The 24,466-nt window shown below is 38.6% G+C and overlaps 1 protein-coding gene across 1 annotated transcript in view; it reads left to right on the top strand.

Annotated features, from left to right (window-relative positions):
• Window positions 1-24,466, top strand: part of Scai (suppressor of cancer cell invasion) — a 96,092-nt gene that overhangs the window by 61,743 nt on the left and 9,883 nt on the right. Inside the window, exons 7-15 of the mRNA XM_032903242.1 lie at window positions 1,359-1,455; window positions 2,658-2,756; window positions 2,894-3,046; window positions 6,223-6,324; window positions 6,651-6,752; window positions 7,608-7,686; window positions 10,287-10,386; window positions 14,175-14,256; window positions 24,020-24,092. Of these exons, the coding sequence (XP_032759133.1) occupies window positions 1,359-1,455; window positions 2,658-2,756; window positions 2,894-3,046; window positions 6,223-6,324; window positions 6,651-6,752; window positions 7,608-7,686; window positions 10,287-10,386; window positions 14,175-14,256; window positions 24,020-24,092 (887 nt within the window). The remainder of the gene's footprint in view (window positions 1-1,358; window positions 1,456-2,657; window positions 2,757-2,893; window positions 3,047-6,222; window positions 6,325-6,650; window positions 6,753-7,607; window positions 7,687-10,286; window positions 10,387-14,174; window positions 14,257-24,019; window positions 24,093-24,466) is intronic.

Here is a 24,466-nt window from a genome sequence, read left to right as displayed (position 1 = left end):
TTTAACAATGCATCATAATGGCTCCTCTTTCAAAATGGAGTCAGGTACTTTTCTCATGGAGGCCTGTCCAGTGAACCTTAAGGTGTACTGCCTCTGAGAACCCACTTCTTTATGCCTCTGAAACCACTGCTAGCTTAAATGGGAGCTTACGGGGACGTGACAGATTTTTCAATTATATCTATTCCACTGTTTTGTATATTTACTTAACTTGTCTGTATTTAAATTATTATTCCATTTGTAAGGTCTGTGAAGAAGGGAATTTTTAAAATCATTGTCCTTTTAGTATCATGGCACTGTTTCTAGTTTTTAGACTTTAAATTTTTATTTTATGTATGTGAGTATATGTGTACCACATGGATATCTTGTGCCCGAGGAGGTCATAAATTAGTGGATCCCCTAGAACTGAAGTTACAGATTATTGTGAACTATGTGGGTACTGTAAGAGAAACAAGTTCTCTTAACTGCTGAACCATCTATCCAGTCCCAATAATGGCACTGTTTTCTTATGCACTCAAATTCTCAGTAGATGATGGTTAAGTGAATGAATGAGTGAATGAATATAGAATGATGACTTAATCAGTGTGTAAAAAATGTTTAAAAGGCTATATGGTTTTGAGACCGTCTCTTGTATCCCAGGCTGCCTTTGAACTCAGTACTTGAACCCCTTATCCTCCTGCCTCTCCCTGCTGAATTAGGGAATTATGTGCTACCCTGACAAGCAAAGGCTGTTTGGGTTTATGTGGAAATTTTTATCACTGTTCTAATAATGATGATGTTTTTAAAAAATCATTTAAAAGTTAAAGTCAGAACAACATGGAAAGATCAGTATTGCTCAGGACCCCAGCACCAAGATCTCAGCACAAAAGATTTATTTGCTCCAGAGGCACAAAGGGCAGGAGATAGAGGGTGTGGAAAAAGAGGAAGATAACAAAAGAGAGGCAGGGGTATTTGTCCTAGAGCAGGAAGGACAAAGTACTGCCTCTGGATAGAGAAGAGACAGATGTGACCCATAGGAAAATAATAGTTTATAAAAGTAAAAATGGGAAACCCCACATTAGGATGAGGTGTTCAGTTTAATTGGGTATGAGCCAAAGGGGGCGTTTGATTACTGGACTTTAATACTTTGATAGCTGGACCTTGGTAGTCATCCTTAGGAGGAGGAAGTGGCTAAATAAAGGAATAGATCTTGGCGGCTAACTTTAGGAATGTAATCTTATGGATTTTAGCAAGGCAGAAAGCATGGGGAGGCAGGGCAAGGCCTGCGAGAGCCATGTTTGCCTTGCTTGAACTGGCTAGAGTCCTTTCACAGCATGTTTTCCATTTTAATATCATGACTGAGTTCTTTTTGTCCACTGCAGGCCTGAGTTGGTTGTTAAGAAACTCCGATACTATGCAAGATTTATAGTAGTTTGTCTTCTTCTTAATAAAATGGACGTTGTGAAAGACCTGGTAAAGGTAAATAGTGTTTGGTTTTGTTCTGTTTTGTTTGGATTTGTTTGAAGTAGGATCTTGTTATATAACTCAGGCTGATCTTGGATTTGTAATCCCCATGAATCAGTCTTTCCTATGCTGAAATTATAAATGTACTTTAAAATAACTGTAGCCCAGCCAGACATGACACTGCATGCTTTTAATCCCAGCACTTGGGAGGCAGAGACAGGTGGATCTCCAACCCAAGTGCTCTGGAAACTCTTGATAATCCTCCTTCCTCAATCTTGAGTGCTTACAGATATGAACCACCATACCTAGCTTGATGGTATGGTGTACTTCTTGATACATTTGACTCAAATATGTCACAAGACCATTGGAAGGAGAGATATATTCTGCTGTGATCTTCTTTCCTCAGCTACTAATTAAACTATTTCCAAAACACAATATGATATAAAGGAAGGGAGTGTTCTCTGTGCATTAACATTTATGAGTTTGTTTTATAGGCAATTCTGTTAATAAGTTCATTGCCGATATAACACCAAGTAGGAAATAAACCTTTATAAGGTTTTTATTTGGGCTGGAGAGATGGCCCAGTGGCTAAGAGTACTAACTGCTCTTCAGAGGTCCTGAGTTCAAATCCCAGCAACCACATGGTGGCTTACAACCATCTGTAATGAGATCTGGTGCCTCTTCTGGTGTATCTGAAGACAGCTACAGTGTGCTCACATAAATTAAATAAATCTTTTAAAAAAAAAAAAGGTTTTTATTTGATGTGTATCATTCTAAATTTTTTTATTTTGTAGTAAATCTATGGTTTTCATTCTTTGTTTTCTGTTACAATTGGGATTGGATATTGATACTGATCAAACATAATTCTGTTACTTTCTGTCAGGAATATTATAATACAGCTGGTTTTTACAGAGATTTTAATTTTTTACATTCATTTATTTTGTGTGTGTGTGTATGATTCATGCACAGCATTCATTTATTTAGAGTGTGGGGGGGGAGAAAGAGGGAGAAAGGGGGAGAGGGAGATTGAGAGAGATTGATTCATGCACAGGTGTCAGGTCAGAAGATTGTTCCCCTCCTTTTATTTTGTGGGTTTCATAGATTGAGCGTAGGTTGTCAGGCTAGGTGGTAGATACATTTACCTGCTGAGCTATCCTGCTAGCCTTTTTATGGATGTTTTTAATAGCCCCTTTTCTTTGTGGCATTTCTAATACCAGGAATTGTCTGATGAAATTGAAGATTATACTCATCGCTTTAATACTGAAGATCAAGTTGAGTGGAACCTGGTGCTCCAAGAGGTAGCAGCATTCATTGAGGTAATTTCTTAAGAGAAAGCTTGTCACAGTCATAGGTAGGCAAATGACTGTGCTGTGTGTTTATAGTATGTATGTGGCTTTGAGAAGAACAATAAGTGATATTCTTTACCATTAATGTGCTTCTTTTTTTTTTTCAGGCAGACCCTGTGATGGTGTTAAATGATGATAATACCATTGTTATCACATCCAATCGCCTTGCTGAGACAGGAGCCCCCTTGCTGGAGCAAGGCATGATAGTGGGACAGTTGTCTCTGGCTGATGCACTCATCATTGGTAATTGTAACAATCAGGTAAAGAACTGTGAAAGATTTATGCTTAAAATTTACTTTTAAAAAGTTTGTTTTGAGGGGTTGGGGATTTAGCTCAGTGGTAGAGCGCTTGCCTAGCAAACTTGCGCAAGGCCCTGGGTTCGGTCCCCAGCTCCGAAAAAAAAAAGAAAAGAAAAGAAAAAAAAAATGTTTGTTTTGGTGATCCATGGATTTTTTTCCCCCTTGTAGAATTCCTTACATCTGTAAGGAATAGTCAAATCAATTATGCCATGTTTGTTCATATGCATATTCATATATATATATGGAAGTATATTTGTTTAGAAACAATTTTTAGTGACATAGAAAGATGCTTACTAGTGTATTAATTTGCCGCTGAGCTAAATCTACATCCCCAGTCCAATCAGTATTCATGAATTATCAGTCATGTCTCCAGGGTACGTGTGTGTTTGTGGAGGGTAGAAAAAAACAAAATGCCTTCACTAATGGAGTTTTCTGTTTACCTACAAAAACAATTATTAACAAAATAACTACTTAGATAGTATCACTTCAAAAACTGTAGCAAAACAGGGGCATATTTTTCTGATGTTTGGCATCAAAGGATTTGAGTTAATCTGAGATCTGATGAGATGTTTTTCTGAGAAAGTGCTGTGGTTAAGAACTGCAGTAGAGGGGTTGGGATTTAGCTCAGTGGTAGAGCGCTTGCCTAGGGAAGCAAGGCCCTGGGTTCGGGTCCCCAGCCTCGTAAAAAAGAACCAAAAAAAAAAAAAAAAAAAGAACTGCAGTAGAATCCAGGCAGTGGTGGTGCACACCTCTAATCCCACTACTCAGGAGACAGAGGCAGGTGGATCTCTGTGAGTTTGAGGCCAACCCTGTCTACAGAGCAAGTCCCAGGATAGCCAGGACTATACAGGAAACTCTGTCTTGGAAAACAACAATAACAAAAACTAAAGTAGGAAGTTGTCCAGAGTAAGCATGCCAAGCAAAAGTCACGATTGTACTGTTGTCAGCAGGCCTGGCTACCGGGAGGATGAAGCCCTGTAGAACACTACACTAGGGTATGGAGGAACAAGAAGCACAGGAAAAAGTCAGGAAGGTGATCTTTTCCCAAGTGCACAGGAAACTAGCCAAGGGCAGTGCAAAGAGTGGAGCTGGTGAGGGCTGCATTTTGAGAAGGTCATTTTTTTATAATTTCTTTAAATTATTTTTTATTTTTTAGCTGTCATCCAAAGAAATAGGTTTCATTATGATACTTGCATATATACATATGCAGTATCTCACTGTGTAGTTCTGCCTGTCCTGAATCTCACTATGTAGACCAGGCTAGCCTTGAACTCACTGAGATCTGCCTACGTCTGCCTCCCAAGTGTTGCCACCACACTCAGCAATACCCTGTTTTTAAAAGCAAAACAATTAAAACTAGCAAACTCAAAAACAGGAACATAACAATCTCTAATTCCAGTGTCTGTAGAGCTTATTCCTTAGAATTCAAAAAGAACCAGGTATGGTGGCACATGCCTATAATCACAGCCCTTAGAAGGCAGAAATAGGTGTTAAAACCATCCTGGGCTACACATAAGACCCTTTCCAAACAAACAGGAAGAAGAATGCATGAAACTACTACATTGGTTCTGTCCTAGGTCACATGCTTTCAGTTACCTCCGCTTTGACAAATATTATCTCCTTTGCTCTGATCTAGAACTTGTTTCCTTTTCGCATGTGTGGATAATGGGTAGTGACTATCTGGGGCTGTGGTGCAATTTTATAACACTTCTGGAAATTCAGTGCTGTGTCAAAATGTTAAATATGTTCAGAAATGCCTGTATTGATGATTTGTTCTATACATCTTTTTAAAATTTTTTTTTCTGTAAAATTCTTACATGAGGAAAATGTGAGTTTTGCTGATCTGCTAAGAGAGATACTAAATGGAATTATGGTGTCTCAGTGGTAGAGCACTTGCCTAGCATGCATGAGGCCCGGGGCCTGATCTCTAGCAATGTATTATGTATGTATGAGTGAGGTACATTTTCATTTTGATTTTTGAGACAGGGTCTTTATGTAGCCCTAGCCATCCTGCATCTCTCTTTGTAGACCAGGCTAACCTCAAATTCAAAGAGATCTATCTGCCTTTGCCTCCCAAGTGTTGGGATTAAAGAGGTAAGCCACCATGCCCAGTCTAAGGTACAGTTTTGAAACTTCAGGCAATAATCTTTCAAACAACTCTCCTAACTAAAAGCATTTCTACTTTATTTTATAAACCTCTTCTTTATTCTGTCATCACATGTGCCTAGGTCTTCTGTAAAACTATTATTGAAAATAGAGAAGGATGCACTCTTAAATACTATGTAGTGCCAGAACACTGAGGAGATTATAAAGTGTGAATCCAGACATAGCTCAGCTTAAGCAAATGTTGCCATGATTTGTAGGGCTGTGCTTTTGTAACTTTTGTTGCTTTTTTAAAACTATTTGGGGTAATTAATGCATTATGATGGAGAAACCTAAGCACTGTTAACTGTACAAAGTAGAGATTAAGAATAGGAGTGTCATTGCATAATTTTTTGCCACATTTGCCTTTTGAAAGTCTTGTAATTAAATACTAAAGAATAAAATATGAGCTGTCTCTGGGCATGGTGGCTCAGGAGGCCTTTAATCCCAGCACTTGGAAAGAAGCTCTCTTGAGTCAAGGTCATTGTAGTCTATATAGCAATTCTAGGTCAGCTAAAGATACATGATAAGAGCCTGTCTCAAACAAACAAAGAAAACCAACCCACCCATAGACAAAGAACTATAGGCAAACTAAGGAAGGCTGACAGTGGGAGAAATAGTCTTCCTTGAGGTTGTGCCCCCTAATTGGTTATCCAATACAAAGGGGTCAGCGGTGAAGTCATAGACATATAACCAACACTAAATGGACTGAGCAGGTTGTATTTTTATATTTAGGTGCATACGTACACACACATCCCAATAACAGTTAAAGAAAAAGAGGGCATGATTTCAAGATGGATCAAGAACGTGGGAAGGATTAGAGGGAGGAGAGAAGGGGGAAAGATGTAACTTCTTTTTTTTAAATGAATGTATGTATGAATGTATATTTAAAAATCAGCTGTTATTAAATATACCTAAAAGTCAAGAGTAATAATGTGATCAAAGATCAGAAGTTCTACTTATTCCATAAATGACCAGGTATGTTTTTCTTTCAGGTCAAATTCAGTGAATTAACTGTTGACATGTTCCGGATGTTGCAAGCCTTGGAGAGGGAGCCAATGAATTTAGCTTCCCAGATGAATAAGCCGGGAATACAGGTGATCATTTGCCTGACTTACTTCTTCTGCTTCTCTTAGGGGCACCAGAGTAAATAAAAAATGCTCTTAACCCAACCATGGGTGCCTCACACCTGTGATTACGGCACACTAGATAGCCAAATGGTAGAATTATTGAAAATTAGAGGCCTGCCTGAGCTACATAATGATAAAACAAGAGCTCTCTTGATAAGACACAGTTGATAAGCACAATCACAGACACTGAAGAAAATTAGGATATCTGATGGAAAGGATTAGGAATGTGTACACTCAGCTGTCACATACCACTTATGTGTTGTTTTATGTCATTTATGGTGTGTCACCAATAGGAGCCAGCTGACAAGCCTACCAGACGAGAAAACCCACACAAGTATCTACTCTACAAACCGACCTTCAGCCAACTGTATACATTCTTAGCAGCGTCTTTTAAGGTTTGTGTGACCTCTTGCTGTAGTGGGAAGAGTGTGCTCAAGGTGGACTTGGTCACTCTTCAGATGCCTGACTAGAAGTAATGTATGAACATACACTAGTGCTGGTCCAGTAGGTCATTCTGACTCTTGCAGTTTGGGTAGTTGTAGCTGCTTATGATATGAATAATTTATATTCAACATCAGTCAGAGGGCTTTGGTTAATTATTCTATCCTCTCTGGAGTTTTATTGCTAAACAGCTTTGGGCTTACTACTCAATGCAAAACTGAAAAACAAGAACATGGTGTGTAGCATTCGTGTGCTCAGGCAGCTCTGTGAGACAGTGTGACCGTCTGATAGAAGGATGTGGTAAATGCCTGTAATCCTTCCTTTGGGCAGGAGTTAGAGGACCTCTTGGGCCACACAGTAGAGTTCAAGGACAACCCGGGTATGTCAGTACACAGCAAGGTTGAGGCCAGTGTGAGCTTTATACAGCCTCAAGGAAAAAAAAAGAATGCTGGGAACCTTAAGTATTATCTTCCCATAGTTGACATGGAGGAAGGCATGGAGGGGAGTTTGCCTTCTTTATTACCAGTGGAGATCTTTCTCCCTCAGTTTTATATTTCCAGAGAACACTTCTCTAACAGATGGGCAGTTGCAAGTAGAAAATGTATTCACAGCTTTGGGGACAGTTATGCAGTGTAGATTATAGTGAATCTCTGCCATGCGATTTTACATTGGAACAAGTGGAAACGTGATAGCAGCAGTGTGTTAAAAGCCATCAATTTCCCCCACAGCCTTAAATTGTGCTGAACATTAAATAAAGCTGTGTTGTTTTTCCTGTCTGGTTTTGTATGTGTGGTTTTCTTTCATTTCAGGAGCTGCCTGCCAATAGTGTGCTTCTGATTTACCTGTCAGCCACTGGCGTTTTCCCCACAGGTCGTTCTGATGGTGAAGGTACAATAAAGGAATGCTCCCACTGTGAGCAGGGCTTGAATTATCTCTGTTTTCTACAAGACAATGGCACACAGACCAGAGACCACCTCAAACTTTCCAAAAAAGCTTCAAAATTTAAAACCTGGTCTATTTGTTTAGTGACAGTATCGGAGAGGACCTGGTTAATTCTCTGTGCTCATGTTGTATTCCTTGAAGTCCAAAAATCTTGACACAATACTTATGTCAAATGCATACTTCACTGTCAAATTTGTCAAATGTATCATACTTAGATTTATACATAAGCAATTTGATGTTTGATACTGCAAAAGATTATGGAATCTGCTAGCGTATTTACTTAACATCATTGAATCACTGTAAGCTTTTAATATATTTGGGGATCTGGTCAGAGGCAGCATTATGGCTGAAAGTCTTTGTAGAAATCAGTGTACTTTTGTAACTATGAAAGTTCAAGTCCTTGTTATAATTTTATTTTCAATCCTTTTTTTTTTTTTTTTTTTTTTTGGTTGTTGTTACAACAGATTCAGTCCATGCAATATTGGGATGCTGCTTCAGAATAAAACCTTAAACTATCAGAACATACAAGCCCAGAGATTGTTCAGACTAGATGAGCAATTCAGATGTAAATGAAGGACTTAAATCTTTGGAGAAAAATAGTTTAACATTTTCAACATTCTCCTCCTCATTTGTCTGTGGCAATTGGCATTCCTTTATAAAATGCATGACCTACCATCTTCCTTGCATGACCTACAAAGTAGTAAAATGTTACAGTTGAAACAAAGCAAAGCAAATCGCTCTAGTCTTTACATTGCAGTGGTTTTTGAAAGGTCTGTGATCCAACTGTGATGTGATGGGCTGGGGTGTAGCACTTACAGGCATGCACAAGGGAGAGAGAAGACAACATGAGTAACTGCCTTAGTTCTTACTTTAACGTTAGTGTCTTTACTTGTATTTAAGTATTTGTCTGAAAACATGTTATTAAGGCAACTATTTTGGGTCTTCCACATTAGACTTTTAAATTTTGTAATTAGTATGGGTAATAAACTGAATGGCCCTTTCTCAGAGATTATCTGATCATCCTACAATCACTATTCAACTTAGACAAGAGTTAGCTAACTCTTATGACCAATTGGGAAAGGCTAATATGTAAATCAGAATTTTAAATTTCTATTAATAGTAGAATAATTAACTTTTTATGTACTGGAATTTGGCAGAATAGTTCATAAAATAAAGTTTTGTTAATCATAATTCAAGTTAATTCTAATCTTTCTTCAAATTTTTCACTTAGTAGTTAATTTAAAATTATCTTTACTGGATCAGGTACTATAGTGTATCCCTATACTGCCAGCTCTCAGAATGCTAAAGCAGGAGGATCACTTAAGTCTAGGAGTTCAAGCCTGAGCAACAAGATAAGATCTGGATATATATCATGAATATATATCATATACTAAATATATATACATATATATATGCTTAAATAGAGATTTCAGTTTACAATTATCAGCTTTCTTTATAAAATACTTTTATTAAACCAGATATTGAAATTTTATTTGCAAGGTAAACATTAGTTTAGCTTTTTATTGATTCTTTGTGAATTTCACATCATGTACCACAGTCCCACTCATCTCCCCATTCTCCGTATCTGCCCTCTACCCTTGCAACCTCTCCCCTTAAAAAAAAAAAAACAGAAAATCTTACCCTGGAAGCTGTGGTGTGTCACACAGTACACCCCTTTGTCCATGCAGCTTTCCTTGTAAATGTTCATTGCAATTAGTCATTGTTCTGCTTTGAGGCTCTGGCTTCTGGCTATACCATCAATACTGGGTCCTCACTACGACTCTTCTCAGATATCCTGTAAATGTTATTTTAAACTCCCAGGTCCCCATCCCTTTTTACCACCCAAATAAATGGATTGGTTTTGTTGTTGTTGCTGGAGGTTTTGTTTGTTTGTTTTGTGTTTTTTTGTTTCGGGAATTTTTTTAAACAGAGTCTTTCTATGTAACCCTGGTTATCCTAGCTTTTAATTAACAGTGAGCTTATGTAGACCTGGCTATCAGTAGTGGCCTCTGTAGACCAGGCTGGCCTCTAACTCACAGAGATCCATCTGCCTCTGCCTCCTGAGTGCTGGAATTAAAGACCTGTGCCACCATGCCTGGCTGTAGATTCTTACTTTGTTTCTCATTATGTTATATTTGAAAAGCTAGTAAATGGACTGGAGAGATGGCTCAGCAGTTAAGAGCACTGACTGCTCTTCCAGAGATCCTGAGTTCAATTCCCAGCATGGTGACTCACAACCATCTGTAATGGGATCTGATGCCCTCTTCTGGTGTGTCTGAAGACAGCTACAGTATACTCATATATGTAAAATAAATAAATATTAAAAAATAAAAGCTAGTAAATAATTTAGTCATTTTTTAAACCATTGAAGTAGGCAATGTGCTGAAATAATGTAATTACTGCATTATAATAAAATGTTAAATTTAAAGATAAACACTTTGTGATTGTATCAAAGGGATATTCACTGATACTCTTGTAACTGAGCATCAGATCACTTGATGTTACCCTCCAGTTGAGTTCTAGGTTTCTTGCTTTTGTTCTTTTAGGTCCTTATGACTTTGGAGGTGTACTTACTAATAGTAACCGGGACATTATCAATGGAGATGCAATCCACAAACGAAATCAGTCTCACAAAGAAATGCACTGGTATGTATTCTAGTGCCTGTTTTCGTTCTAGGCATCAAAATTCTCTTAAACAGTGGGCTTATCTAATAATACTTTATATTAAATCTCAGCTTTTCATACTGAAAAGCAGAGAAGGGAAATTAGGCCTGTGTATGTCTCAAATTACTCGTGTCATAGCTAAGATTCCCAAGCAAAATATGATACTGCTACTCACCTTAGTTTTAAATTATTTATTTTAGAAAATATAAAAGATATATAAAAAATACATGTACAGGATCACTAATCATCTGAGACATGCAAATTAAAACCATGAGAAGTTATTACTTAGCATCTGTTAGGGTGGTTGTTGCAAAACACAAGTATTGTTAAGGGGGGGCAGGAGGGGGGGAGGGTGTGAGTGTCCTTAAAAACTTTTGGGAGAATATAATTTGATTGATACAATTATTAAGGAAAACAGTATGGGTTTTCCTCCAAAAGTTAAAAATAAGGGCCAACAAGATGGCTCAGTAGGTGATTGCACTTGCCACCAAGCTTGATGACCTGAGTTCAATCCCATATACCTACAGTATAGAAGGAACACTAGATCTCCACAAGTTGTTCTCTGACCTCCAAATTAGTAGTGGGGGTGGGGGGCGGTTTCACACATGATGGATGGATGATGGTAGGTAGATAGATAGATAGATAGATAGATAGATAGATAGATAGATAGATAGATAGATAGATAGATAGATAGATATAAGCAGGTTTAAAATACGCCAAGTATAATGGCATATGCCTTGTGGGGGGGGACTTCCCACACATGAGAGGTAGGTAGGTGAGTGGATGGATGGATGGATGGATGGATACAGGTTTAAAATAAGCTGAGTATAGTGGCATATGCCTATGATCCTAGCAATTGGAAGTACAAGACAGTCTACACTTCATAGCAAAGCCACTCACGTCTCCAGATGAGTTCTCTGTGAGTTCTAGGACAGCCATGGCTGTGTAGAAAAACCATCTCAAAAAAAAAACAAAATTTTTTTTTTAAAAAGCAAAAGAAGGAGTTGGGGATTTAGCTCAGTGGTAGAGCGCTTGCCTAGCAAGCACAAGGCCCTGGGTTCGGTCCCTAACTCCGAAAAAAAGAAAAAGAAAAAAAAAAAAAAAGCAAAAGAAGAGGAAAATTGGGGCTAAAGAGATACCTCAAGAATTAAGAGTATATACTGCTTTTATAAACTGCTTTTATAAACTGCTGGGCAGTTTACAGCCTCTTTAACTCCAGCTCAGGGGGACTTTATAATGCCTTTGGCCTCTGTGGACCTCAGTTAGCACTTACATGTACAGACACACATACACATGATTTTTTTAAAGTATTTTTAAAAAGGAAAATTATTTAGGTGCAAAGAAAAGCAAATATTGCCATATACAGAAATGTGGATAAATATTGCATAGTTCACTTACATGTAGAATTTTAAAATGTCTAACTCAGAGAAAAGGTCATTGTTAGAGACTAGAGACTGCAGATAATTATAAAGTGGTCATCAAGAGATAGAGGGGACTGGAGAATTGGCCCAGCGATTCAGAGCGTATATTCTGCCAGAGGAAACCAGTTTGTTTCCAGCACCTGTCAGGTGGCTCACAGCTGCCTACCTCTCCAGAGGATCTGACATCCTCTTCTGACATCCATGGGCACCTGCACTCATGTGCACATATATACACCTAAACATGTAATCAACTATTAAATCATAAAATGATAGAAACTTTGGACTATAACTTTGGTGTCTGTTCTCTTGAGCAACAGAACTTAAAGAATGAATGTATGTATGGGGGAGGGTATTTATTAGACTGACTTATAATCTGTGGTCCAGCTAGTCCAACTGTGGCTGTCTGGCAATTGAAAGTCTAAAATTTGAGTAGCAGTTCAGTCCACAAGGCTGGATATCTCAGCTGGTCTTCAGTATACACCAGAATGGCAAAGAAGTGGGCCCTGATGCCAATGAAGGAGTGGACTAGCTAGCAAGAACAGGCAGGCAGGCAAAGGAAGACAACTGCCTTCTTCTATGTCCTTATGTAGTCTCCCAGCAGGAGCTGTAGCCCAGATTAAAAGTGGGTCTTCCCACCTCAAAGATGAGATTAGAAGTGAGTCCTTCCACATCAAGTTATTTAATTAAGAGAAGAATCCATCACAGGTGTGCCCAGCCATTTAGGTTCACTCCAAGTATAGTCAAAATGACAACCAAGGTCACAGGGTTATTTCTTTGAAATTTGCTAAAAACTACTTAGAGCCAAAAATGGAGCAGAAATGTCATTAATTTAGTGTGGTAATCATCGTACAGTATATATATAATTTTCATATTTCAATTAAGCCAAAACCTGATGAACTCTGAGTGGGATGGTGTCACTAACCAGTAAGATACCTGTTTTGCTTTGCTGTGGACATTTACATTAGTACTGGTACAGATGTACACATTGTCTACTTTGAAATGACGATAAAGAGTATACATGCCAAAAACTGTAATTCACAGCCGAGGCTTTTGAGTACATGTTCCTGGACTTGGACATTACAGTCCACTGATCTGTATTAGCCCAGCTAATCTGCATATTTAACAGGCAGCCCAGATGATTTACATAAAGTGTCCAAAGAGAAGATAAAGATTTCCTTCTTTCTTGTGTTGAAGTTAGATCCTGGTTCTTCCTCTCAGTCCCATACTCCCTGAAATAAGGCTCAAATTCAAAGTATATTTACAAATACCTTAGCCTTACAGATAGGCTCTTTTATGACTAGATCATAACTTAAGATAAAATATTTATTCTAACCTACATTCTGCCTTGTGGCTGGCTGTGCTCAGGTACCATGCATCCATCTTGTTTCTTCACATCTTCTGGGCTTCGCTCTGGCTCTATCCCAGAATCCTTTCTGCCTCCTGGGTGGCCCACCGCTATTTCCTGCCTAAGCCATAGGCAATAGACTTTTCAATTGATAGGTAATACATCTATACAATATACAAAATATTCTCTACATTCTTGTCTGGAATATGTCTAAGGATGCAGAGAGCTGGGCCAACACTTAGGAGCACTTGATGTTTTTGTGGTGGTCCTAGGTATGGGTCCTAGCTCCCTCATAGTGATTCACAACCATCCTTAATGCCAGTTCCAAGGGATATGATTACCTTTTCTGATGTCTAAGGATACCAGGCATGCACGCGCATGCACGTGCACGCACACACACACAGAGACAGACAGACAGACAGACATACAGGCAGGCAAAATACTCAGATATGTAAAATAAATAAATCTTTAAAAGTTATTAGAAAACATCTTTAAAATATATGATGCATTTTAAGAGCCATTGAAGTATGAATACAGTTATATTAGTCTATCTTAATTTCAAACCACATTCTTGGAAAGAACTTTTAAATACTACAAAGCAGTTATATGTGTGAGGCCTACTTCTGAGGTTTTCATACCATGGGTTAGTCATGTTTACATGTGGGTAATTTTTAGCTGAGGGATTCATTTGTCTCACTGATATTGCCCATACTGCTCTTGAATTTCAGGACTCAAGTTGTTCCCCTCTTTGAGTCTCCTACATACTAGGGTGGAGTGGTAATACACCACTGCACCATTTATTTAGAGAGTCTTAAATAACAATTGTTTTTGAACTTTTTTCCAGGTAGAATCAACATGTCCCAGTATACATATCTATCTCTGTGTGTGTTTGTTCCTTAATTCTTGTTTTTCTTGTAATTCTGTATGGGGAAAACCAAACTGTAAAATATAATTTTTGAGACTTGACCATACAGTTACACAATCCCTCACTGTTCTTTCTGCAGCCTTCATCCTGGAGATCTGTATCCATTCACAAGGAAACCCCTGTTCATCATTGTGGACTCCTCCAATAGTGTTGCCTACAAGGTGAGTCCCTAGAGAGCTATTGTACACTCTGGGAATATAACAGTGACCTCAGGGTCCCCACTTCTAACATATGCCCTTTTATTTTGCTTTGTTTTGCTTCTTTAATTTTACAGTTTGTATTTAGTGTTTCTTTTCTTTTGAGGTTGTGCATGCTAGTCAGGATCTGATGCTATGAATAGAAACAAGAAGAAACGCATGAATGGACTCTCAGTGGAAAATAATAAATCCTCCTGCAGGAAAAAAATTTTCAAGATTTCCAAGATCTCTGGTGGGAGGTTTATTTTTGTTATATAACCCAGTCTGTTTTTCTTTACAGAGCTAGACATAATATGGGTGGCTTGTTTTCTAGTTTTAAACACTTTCCTTTTCTGCATACCTAATTTAATGCACATATAGTTTAAATGAAACTCCATCTCATGTTACACAGTAATGATCTTAACTATTAACAATTTTACATATGCTTTGTTTTTCCACAACTGAGCCTAAATGGGGTTTAACCTGGAAGTACTTTTGCAATGTTTTGCTTTTGAAACAAACCCTAAATGACTCTAAAAGCAGTATCAGCAAAACATTTTGAAGTCATCAGAATTCAAGCTGTAATAATTTATAGTAAAGCAAAATAGGCTTAAATTAGAGGAACACATGTCCACACTGGACTGGGTGCTTGCTTCTGCTCCTGAAAGCTTCCTCTGTTGTGGGTTTCAACATGAATGGAGAAGCAAGCATTACTCAATTTATCTAGCATGGCAGTGGAAATGACTTGAGTAGCCAAGAATGGCGACCCCACATGTATGGTTTTCATTTTCTCCTCATGTTTACTTCCATTTTAAAAATAAAACCTGGCCAAGTATGATGGCACACACCTTTAATCCTAGTATTCAGGAGGCAATGGCCAGTAGATCTCTGTGAGTTCAAGGCCAGCCTGGTCTGCAAAATAAGTTCCAGAACAGCCAGGGCTACACAGAGACCCTGTCTTTAAAAACCCAGTGAATTAATAATGAAAGGAAGGAAGGAAGCAAGCAAGCCTGAATTCTAAGAGCATTTAAACCAGAGAAACCCTGTCTTGAAAACAACAAATGAATGAATGAATGAATGAATGAATGAATGAAATAGCCTAAATTCTAATAGCATCTAACCCACCCTAATTTTTTTATTTTATAGCATGTTTCTTGCTGCGCATTTTGTTAAGTTCAGTGTTCGAATTTTTGATTTTTAGGAAATTTGATCTGTGTACTTTCTTAGTTTGTTTATGTGTATGTATCTGTTGGATGTGAGAGTTGTGGGAAGGCCCTAAAGGAAGGCCAGAACAGGATTGTGAGAGTTTAGGGCAGCTTGGGCTGTACTTCTCAAACTTAAAACCTAGACAAGAAGGTCCATCATATAAATACATAAATTACATATACATAAAAGTTCTTTAAGAGTAGTACAGAAAACAGAAAAATCAATAAAATAATTCAAGAAAATGGCCACTTTCCATACTGAAAGAATTCATCAACCAAAGAAGTTGAAAGTGCACCCAGATCAGGACCCTGTCTTTTTTCCTTGATACAGATACAGCTAGAGAAATAGATGTATGTTTGCATATAATAAATATATGCACACATAATAGACATATAATTGCCTTTTTCTCATGTTTGAAATGTCTTCTCATACCCTTGGGAACATAAGTGATTATTTCACTTGCGTATGTTATTTTACTGTGTGTGTGTTGTAAGCTAGGGCCTCACATCATGCTAGGTGAATGCTTTACCTAGCTACACATCAGCCACAGAAATCCATCTTATATTCTCTGTTTTCCTATGTTCCAAGTTATCTGTTTTTTTTTTTTTTTTTTTTTTTTTTTTTTGGTTCTTTTTTTGAGCTGGGGACCCGAACCCAGGGCCTTGCGCTTCCTAGGCAAGCGCTCTACCACTGAGCTAAATCCCCAACCCCGAGTTATCTGTTTCTTTTTGCCTCTTTTATATGAAACTTCTTTCAGAGTATCATAATCCTCGCTTTTCTGGTTCTGTTTTTTAGAATGGAGGCAAGAAACTCGGTGAGTGGGTAGGACTTGTCATAATTGAGATAGGTCATTTAGTTCGGTGGTAAACTCTGTATCAGGTCTTTAGGTCTTCCTTTATGCTTATATCATATTTATCAGATACAACTCATTATTCTTCCCAGAATTCCAAGTTCTAGCTATCAGCATATGTATGCTTTCCTGGCTGTGTGCACTGTGGCTGTTTACATACATATATTTTTGTCTTCCCCTGCCTCACATTTAAAATTCTTAATAAGGACATGTTGAAGGATAAGGTGACAATACTGCATCCTTCTCCGTATGGAATCTTTATTTAGTATTAATGTCCTGTGTAATTCTTGTTTCTCACTCCAAATTCCTGTTTTATTCTGCTCTTGAAAGAAAAGGGGCTTTGCATGTTGGTATAAGTTTCCTGGCAGAAGAAGGAAGTGACTGATAGATCAATTTCTGTGTGACAGCTATGACCCGTAGTTTGCCTAGCATGTTTCCTTTAGGGTTAAAGTGGATGTGCTGATTGGCTTTCTCTGTGATAATGTAGCATTAGCTGGAAAATTAAAAAAAAAAAAAAAGTTCCCAATAACTTTGGCAAATTCTTTTTAGTCGTACTTTCTTTCCTTTGGAGGAAAAAATGATTCATTGTGAACATTGAAAATTTTAACTGCTGGGTCTCTGCCAGTGCAAATTATTTACCTGTCAAAATCAGGTTATCACGAAACAGGCTGGGACTAATGTGTTTCATGTGTGCATATTGCTTTACTCTAGTATGACTTTTTAACTACATAGTCAGTTATACCTGGTCTCCTGCCAGCACCCCTCAAATTCTAGAATTCTTTTTTTCTCTTTTAAAATTACTTCTCTTAGTTTTTAGTAATCTGGACTTAATCTGTGGTGAGGAAACATTTGGTTGAACATGTCAGGGTCTCTTAAATGATTTGAATTGTTAGGTTGGAGTTTCCATTCATGGTAATGACAGTTATCAGCCATTAGCTCTTTACTCACTGACTCTTGACCTCCCTCTTGTCTTCTCCTGGGACCCTTGCAGGCTTTCCACATTTCTTAGCTCCCTTAGTATTGTCCATCATTGTGTTCCCGCCTGCTTTTGTTCTCTGTCTCTTTAGCAGTGTCTAACACATTATTAATCCATCTTGAGTTTCATCTTGGTGTAAGTATTCTTTATATATTACATTGTTCATTATAGTTTACTATTTTTAGTTTTTGCTCTTACTTCTTTGAGCTCAATAAGCAGTTATTGGTCTTGTCTATCACGTAGTTCCTATACTTGAGTCTACTTTTGCTATTTAAGATGACATTTTCAGTGTTTGTGTTTGTACATGTTTATTTTTAAATTTTTATTTTGTTTTTGTGTATGCAGTGTGTGTGTGTGTGTGTGTGTGTGTGTGTGTGTGTGTGTGTGTGTGTGTGTGTGTGTGCTTTATTATCATTAAAATTGGAAGAACTTCATGGGGCCTTCAGTTACAGGAGGGTTGTGTTTGCTTATACAGAACATCTAGAACCACCAGCTTAGGACCCTTTTGGGGGCATTATCTGGGTAGTAGATACTTGGGCTGAAGAGTTATAGGAGAGCTGACCTGCAGGAACTAGTTTAGGGAAACAGTGTGTCCCAAACTTAATACCAGGACGCATTACCCTACTGCTCTGTGAGAAATGGTTCTAATGGGAGAACATGTGAGTGTTGATTTTACTTCATTCTTCATTTAATGGTGTAGCCCTGTAGGATTCTTCTCTAATGTGGGCACATATGAGTCCCTTGCCATCTCTGCCTTTTCTAGGTGTGGCATTTAAACCTAAATTCAAGTTATATAGTTTGTCTTAAGCTAGCCAAGGTCAGGCCTTAGCTTATTTTCCCCCTCTCTTCTAGTTGTTTTTCTTATCTCTAACCATCTTTGGAATGTCCCAGGGTTGCATCCTGTCCCTCTTATTTTGCAGCCATAGCTGACCCTCTTATGCTCATACTTAGTTTCATGACTTTATTACTGTTTCCTTACTGGCTTCTTCCAAGTGTGATACCTCCAGGTCAGACCTCTGCCTCTACAATTCTCTATATATTATATCTACCCACTCTGTGTATCCAGTTGAAAATTCTTCAAGCAATTGCAAACTAAAAGAAACAATCATACCAAAGACAATTGTACCCGACTTCTACCTCTAGACTCCTTATCTTGGTTGGTGCCTGTTTTGCTTTTTATACTTGTTCCCTCTGAAAAGTCTTGCCTTTATTATTGATGTTTGTCTCCTTCCCTCCTATATTATAAAACCTGATAAGACTAAGTAAATGTCCAAAATCTCATGGACTCCACTATCAACCCAGACCATGATACAACTCACTTATCTGAGTTGTTGCAGCAGCTTCCCTCCGAGACTCGCCTGCTCGTCCTCCTGGGCCTCACCTTCTTCCTGTGCCCAACCTCTGCTCTGACTTCTTACCTCACTCCTTCAGAAGACAGATCACACAGGCTTCTTTATCTCCTTTCTTTCCAGTCTCTTCAGCTGCACTGATTTCCTTCCTAGTTGTTAATATTCCAGGCAATCTTCTGCTCGGCTTTTTGCATTCTCTTCTTTCTACCTTAAATGCACTTTCAAAGGCACCTCATAAATCTCAGGTGTTTGAACAAATGAAATTGTTAGGTGCTCGCTCGTTGCCATGTTTCAGATTGATGCCTTCTTCGCCTGTGACTTTACTGTTCTCCATAACCATAATAGTTAATAGTGTATAATGACAGCTGGTACTGTGTCTTCTCCTAAATATGTGATGTACTTGTACACATTTAATTAGCACACGGATCATCTCTCACTTTTTTTTCTGTACTGTTTGAATGTATTAGGCAAGCTCTCTGCCACTGAGCTTTATCCCCAGCCCTCTCTTTCTGTTCTATTTGGACATTGTGGTCTCACTTAAGTTGCTTAGGCTGGCTTTGAACTTACTCCATAGCTCACACCAGCCTTGAACTTGTAATCTTTCTCTTAAGTAACTACAGGACTGTACCTTGAGGCCCACCATTGCCACTTTTATTGTCCACATTTGACTTATAAGAAAACCAAGGCACAGAAAGTTTAAGCATTTTGTAAACATTTTATTTTGGTGTTATGTGCATGAATATTCGCCTACATGCACATCTATACACCACCTGCTTATAGTGCCCATGGAGGCCAGAAGAGGGTGCCAGACTCCATGGAACCTGACTTACGCTTACAAGCCACTGTGTAGATGCTAGGAATTGAACCCAGGTCTTCTACAAGGAAAACCAGTACTGTTGAACATTGAGCCGTTTCTCTAGCACTAGTTGAAACATTTTTACCCATGGTCACACACCCAAGTAAGTGGTAGCTTAGCTGGGTTTAAACAGTCTGATTATAAAATCTGTACTAGGGGACTGGAGAGATGACTCAGCAGTTAAGAGCATTGACTGCTCTTCCAGAAGACACAGGTTCAATTCCCAACACCCACATGGCATCTCATAACTATCTGTAATTCCAGTTCTGAGGGTCTGAGACCCTCTCACAGACATACATACATGTGAGCAAAACACGAGTACACATTAAATAGAAATAAATAAATCATCTTAAAGACAAAAATAAAACTTTAATCCATTACATTTGGTCAGATTTTTTAAATTAATTAATAAATAATAAAATAAGCCTGTACCATTAATGTAATTGTTTGAATTCCATGTTCCGTATCCAAACTTCTTGTTAGCTTTGAGGACTTACTTATCCCGTTTACTGGGGCCCTGTCTGTATCTGCCACTTCCATCCCTGTCCACTTGTCATCTTCAGGCAGACAGGGTTTTTTTCTGTTTCGTTTACTATCCTATCTCTACCATCAGAGACAGTGTCTGCTCCATCTCCTCAGTGAGTATTTACTGAAAATGGACCTTGTAAAAGAGCACTGTATCTACTGATAGAAGTTATTACTGAAGTTGTTCTGTTTCATAGCTTAGTTTGGTCTTGAACTTGAGTTCTTCCAATCTCAAGTAATAAGCATGAATCACCAGGCCTTGCATTTTGATTCAGTTTTTTAACTTCGAGGTTTTTAAAAGGGAGTGTTGTGTGGAGGATGGGGAGGGAATGTGTGTGGTGGTCCAGAGACCAGAAGAAAGGTATGTATCCCCTAAAGCCATAGTTCCAGGCACTTGTCAGCCGCCTGACGTGTCAGGGCTGCAGCCAAACTTCTTGGGTCCTCTGGATCAGTGGGGGATACTCTTAACTGCTGAGCTATTTCTCTAGCTCCTAAAATGTTTTTGTTTACATACACACATACACGCACACACGTATTGGGGAGTGGGTTATACATCGTGGAATTCAGGACAACTTGAAGTCAGTTCTTTCCTTCTACCATTTGGTTTCTGGGGATCAAACAAGTTGTCAGAGATGGCTGAAAGCACCTTTACCTGCTGAGCCATTTTGCTAGGTATTCCTTGTTATTTCAGAGATAGGGTCTTTCACTGGGACCTAGGATTTGGCTATCACTCACTCTAGGTTAGTTGGCCCATGAGCCCCAAGTTCAACTGTCTTCCCAATGATGGTATTATAGTCACGTTACTGCATTTTGCTTTTTCTACATTGGTTAGATATTCAACTCAGGTCCTTAAGCTTATTTGGCAAATATTTTACCAACCAAGTCCTAAAATTTAAATATAATCTGATATGTCAGACAAGGTCACCTGTGCCTATAGTTTCAAAGATTTAGGAGGTTGAGGTGGGAGGTTCACTTGATCCAGTGAATTCAAACCCAGCATAAACAACATCACCAGACCCTGTATCTAAGTGAATGGAAAATATATACAACCCAGTATTGTCTATCAGAGGACCTTAAAATATACCTCAAATGCATATAATCTAAAAGAGGACTCAGTACTTAGCATATAATTATGTGAAGACTTAGTACAATAAGATGATAACAAAATCAGCAATGGATAAGAAATGTAGAGGATATACAAAACTAGATAAGATGGATGAAGCAAAGAAGTGCAGGCTGACAGGAACCAGATACAGATCTCTCCTGAGAGACACAGGCAGAACATGGCAAATACATAGGCGAATGCCAGCAGCAAACCACTGAACTGAGAACGGGACCCCTGTTGAAGGAGTCAGAGAAAGGACTGAAAGAGCTTGAAGGGGCTTGAGACCCCATATGAACAACAATGCCAACCAACCAGAGCTTCCAGGGACTAAGCCACTACCCAAAGACTATACATGGACTGACCTTGGGCTCCAACCTCATAGGTAGCAATGAATAGCCTAGTAAGAGCACCAGTGGAAGGGGAAGTCCTTGGTCCTGCTAAGACTGAACCCCCAGTGAACTAGATTGTTGGGGGAGGGCGGTAATGGGGGAAGGATGGGGAGGGGAACACCCATACAGAAGGGGAGGGGAGGGGTTAGGGGGCTGATGGATGGGAAACCGGAAAAGGGAATAACATTTGAAATGTAAATAAGAAATAGCCAATAAAATTTAATAAAAATGGAAGAAAAAGTAAAAAAAAAAAAAAAAAAAGATTACCAGAACAAAAAGGGGGGGAAAAGAAGAAAGAAAAGAAATGTAGGGGAGTCTAGAGAAAACCAGTTCTAAACTTCCAAGGTATTGGCCCAGTAGTCACACAGAATGCAACAAATTCCAACTGTGTGGATTGAGTACTTTGTTTTAGGCATGCTTATTGCAGGGCTCGGAGTGCAGATTAGCTGGTAGAGTGTTTGCCTACCATTCATGAAGCTCTGGTTTGTATCCTCAGTACTTGGGACATAGAGACTAGAGGATCAGAAGCAGACCAACCTGGAATTTATGAAACCCAATCCCAACATTTTAAAGACTGACTTACTAGAGAACTAAAGTCAGGGTTTTTATTGAGAACTGATAACTAGGTTATCCTCTGCCAGGCTTCAGAGGGAACATCAGTATCAGAGAGAGAGAGAGAGAGAGAGAGAGAGAGAGAGAGAGAGAGTGTGAGTGTGTGTGTGTGTGTGTGTGTGTGTGTGTGTGTGTGTGTGTGTGTGTGTGTGACAGGTTGAGTACAGGCAGAAAGAGGAGACCTTGAGGAAAATGAATGACAATGCTGTCTACTTTAGAACTATCCAGATCAAGAGCAACACAGACTAGGACCCATAGGTATTTCCAAAATGTGGAATAATGCTGTGGTTGCTTTCTTTAGAGCTAGGAATGGAGGCCAGGACCTCATACACGATAAGCAAGCTTGAGAGGCAGGTTGTTTCTTTCTTTCATTAGTTTGTTTCTTTGTTTGGAGATGTAGTCTTATGGAGCCCAGGCTAGCCCCAACTCCTGACCCTCTTCTCTCCACCTCCCAAGTGCCAGATTGACAATATTTCCACCTTTCATGGCATAGACTACTGTAATAGGTTTTTGATTTTTATATAACTGGCTTTATTAATCTTAGCAATAGCAATAATTAAGAAGAGATGTCAGGCCACAAAAATACCTTGCTATGTTTTAGGACACCACCTTTATTGCTTGCCTTTTTCATTTAGATTTTTATTGACTAATACTCATCCAAATATATAGCATAAGGTATGGAAACAGTATGTTTTTTCTAGAGTGGAAAAATCACTATGTTATACATATAGAAGACATACGTGTTTTCAGATCCTTTTCTGAACTATTTATTCTGTTCCATTTGTTTTCTGCTCAGTCTTACACAAGTGCCACACATTTCAATTGCTGAAGTTTTAAAGTATACTTTAATATCTACTGAGTCTTCTTTTTCACTTTCCTGACTGATTTTACCATGTAAATGTCAGCATTTTTTTTCTGTTTTTCTTTTTCTTTTTTGGGGGGATCGAGGGGGATTGGTTTTTCATGACAGGGTTTCTCTGTGTAGCTGGCTGTCCTGGATCTTACACTGTAGACCGGGATGACCTTGAACTAACAGAGATCTGCCTGCCTTCACCTCCCGAGTGCTGAAATTAAAGGCATACGCTACCACCGCCAGGCACAGTTTACTATTGTGGGGGAAATACCAGTAGCTCTTCATTGAGATTAGTTAAAATTGTAATGCATCATTGTCATGGCACTTTAGGGTGGGTTTGTCAGTAGGAACATAGTGGGTCTTTCCATTTGTCTTGTTTTTACCCTTTAGAATTTTTAACTCTGGCTTATTCAGTTTCATCTTAGGAGAAAAAAAATATATAGATATATATGTGTGTATATATACATACATACATACATACATATATGGTTGCTTTACCAAATAATTTGTTATTAAAATTATACTTATAATAGGTCTGCCTTAAGAGAAATGATATCCTAAATTATGCAGTCTACTTGTCCACTCGGAGTCTAAATGTCCACTTAGTTCTTGCTGTCGTGAGCACTTCGGTATTATCCTGTGTGAGGTGTTGCCATGAGTCTCAGGAAGGGAAGTACCTTTGAGGCAGAAAGCTAAATCTTCTTGATCTTGAAAATTGACCCTGGTGTATCTGGAGGGAACACTTTCTAGAGACCCAGATGACCTGTACCTGCAAAGCTGCCATTACTATCCACTATTATTGTAAAGATCAATAGCCTACGTAGCAAACTTCACTGCTTTGGTGGCAGTCCTTTTTAGCAAGTTGGTATTGAGACATGAACCATATGTCTGCAACTGCTGCTGTTCCCACGTCTGCTTATAACTTTAAAAACCCAATCTATACACTAGTGATGTACATTGGAAAATTACTAGGTAACTACAGTTTGTCAAATCTTTAATAAAAGTGTTAAATTCTTATATATTGCAGAATTTTACAAATTTGTTTGGACAGCCACTCGTCTGCCTTCTTTCTCCCACGGCATATCCAAAAGCTTTGCAAGGTAAGTTCTTGGTGCCTGTTACACCAATAGGTCTCAATGAATAAAGACTGTGTTTGTTATGACCTCCCATCATGATTAGACATGGATGTGTGGTACTTGTAGCAAATGTAAATCTGAAATATACTGGAATCCTTGCGGACAAGGCTTCCCTGATTGTGCTATATATGGTTAGGCCTTGAGATAATTCATATCTGAAAAAGAGGTAGTTTGATCCTTGGTGTTGGAGACCTCCTGGTTTTTTTAGATTTACAAATTCGTTCTGATTTTCTTGTCATTCCCATCCATTTAGCATGATTTTCTACATCTTTGATTGTGTGTGTACCTTTAGGCATCCTTGAAGACCATAAAACTGCTGGTCTAGGAAACTTCTCAAG

The sequence above is a fragment of the Rattus rattus genome, chromosome 5 (assembly GCF_011064425.1).
Source record: "Rattus rattus isolate New Zealand chromosome 5, Rrattus_CSIRO_v1, whole genome shotgun sequence".
NCBI lineage: Eukaryota > Metazoa > Chordata > Mammalia > Rodentia > Muridae > Rattus > Rattus rattus.
The sequence above is the reverse complement of the archived record's forward strand: the minus strand, read 5'-3'. Positions and strand labels throughout refer to the sequence as shown.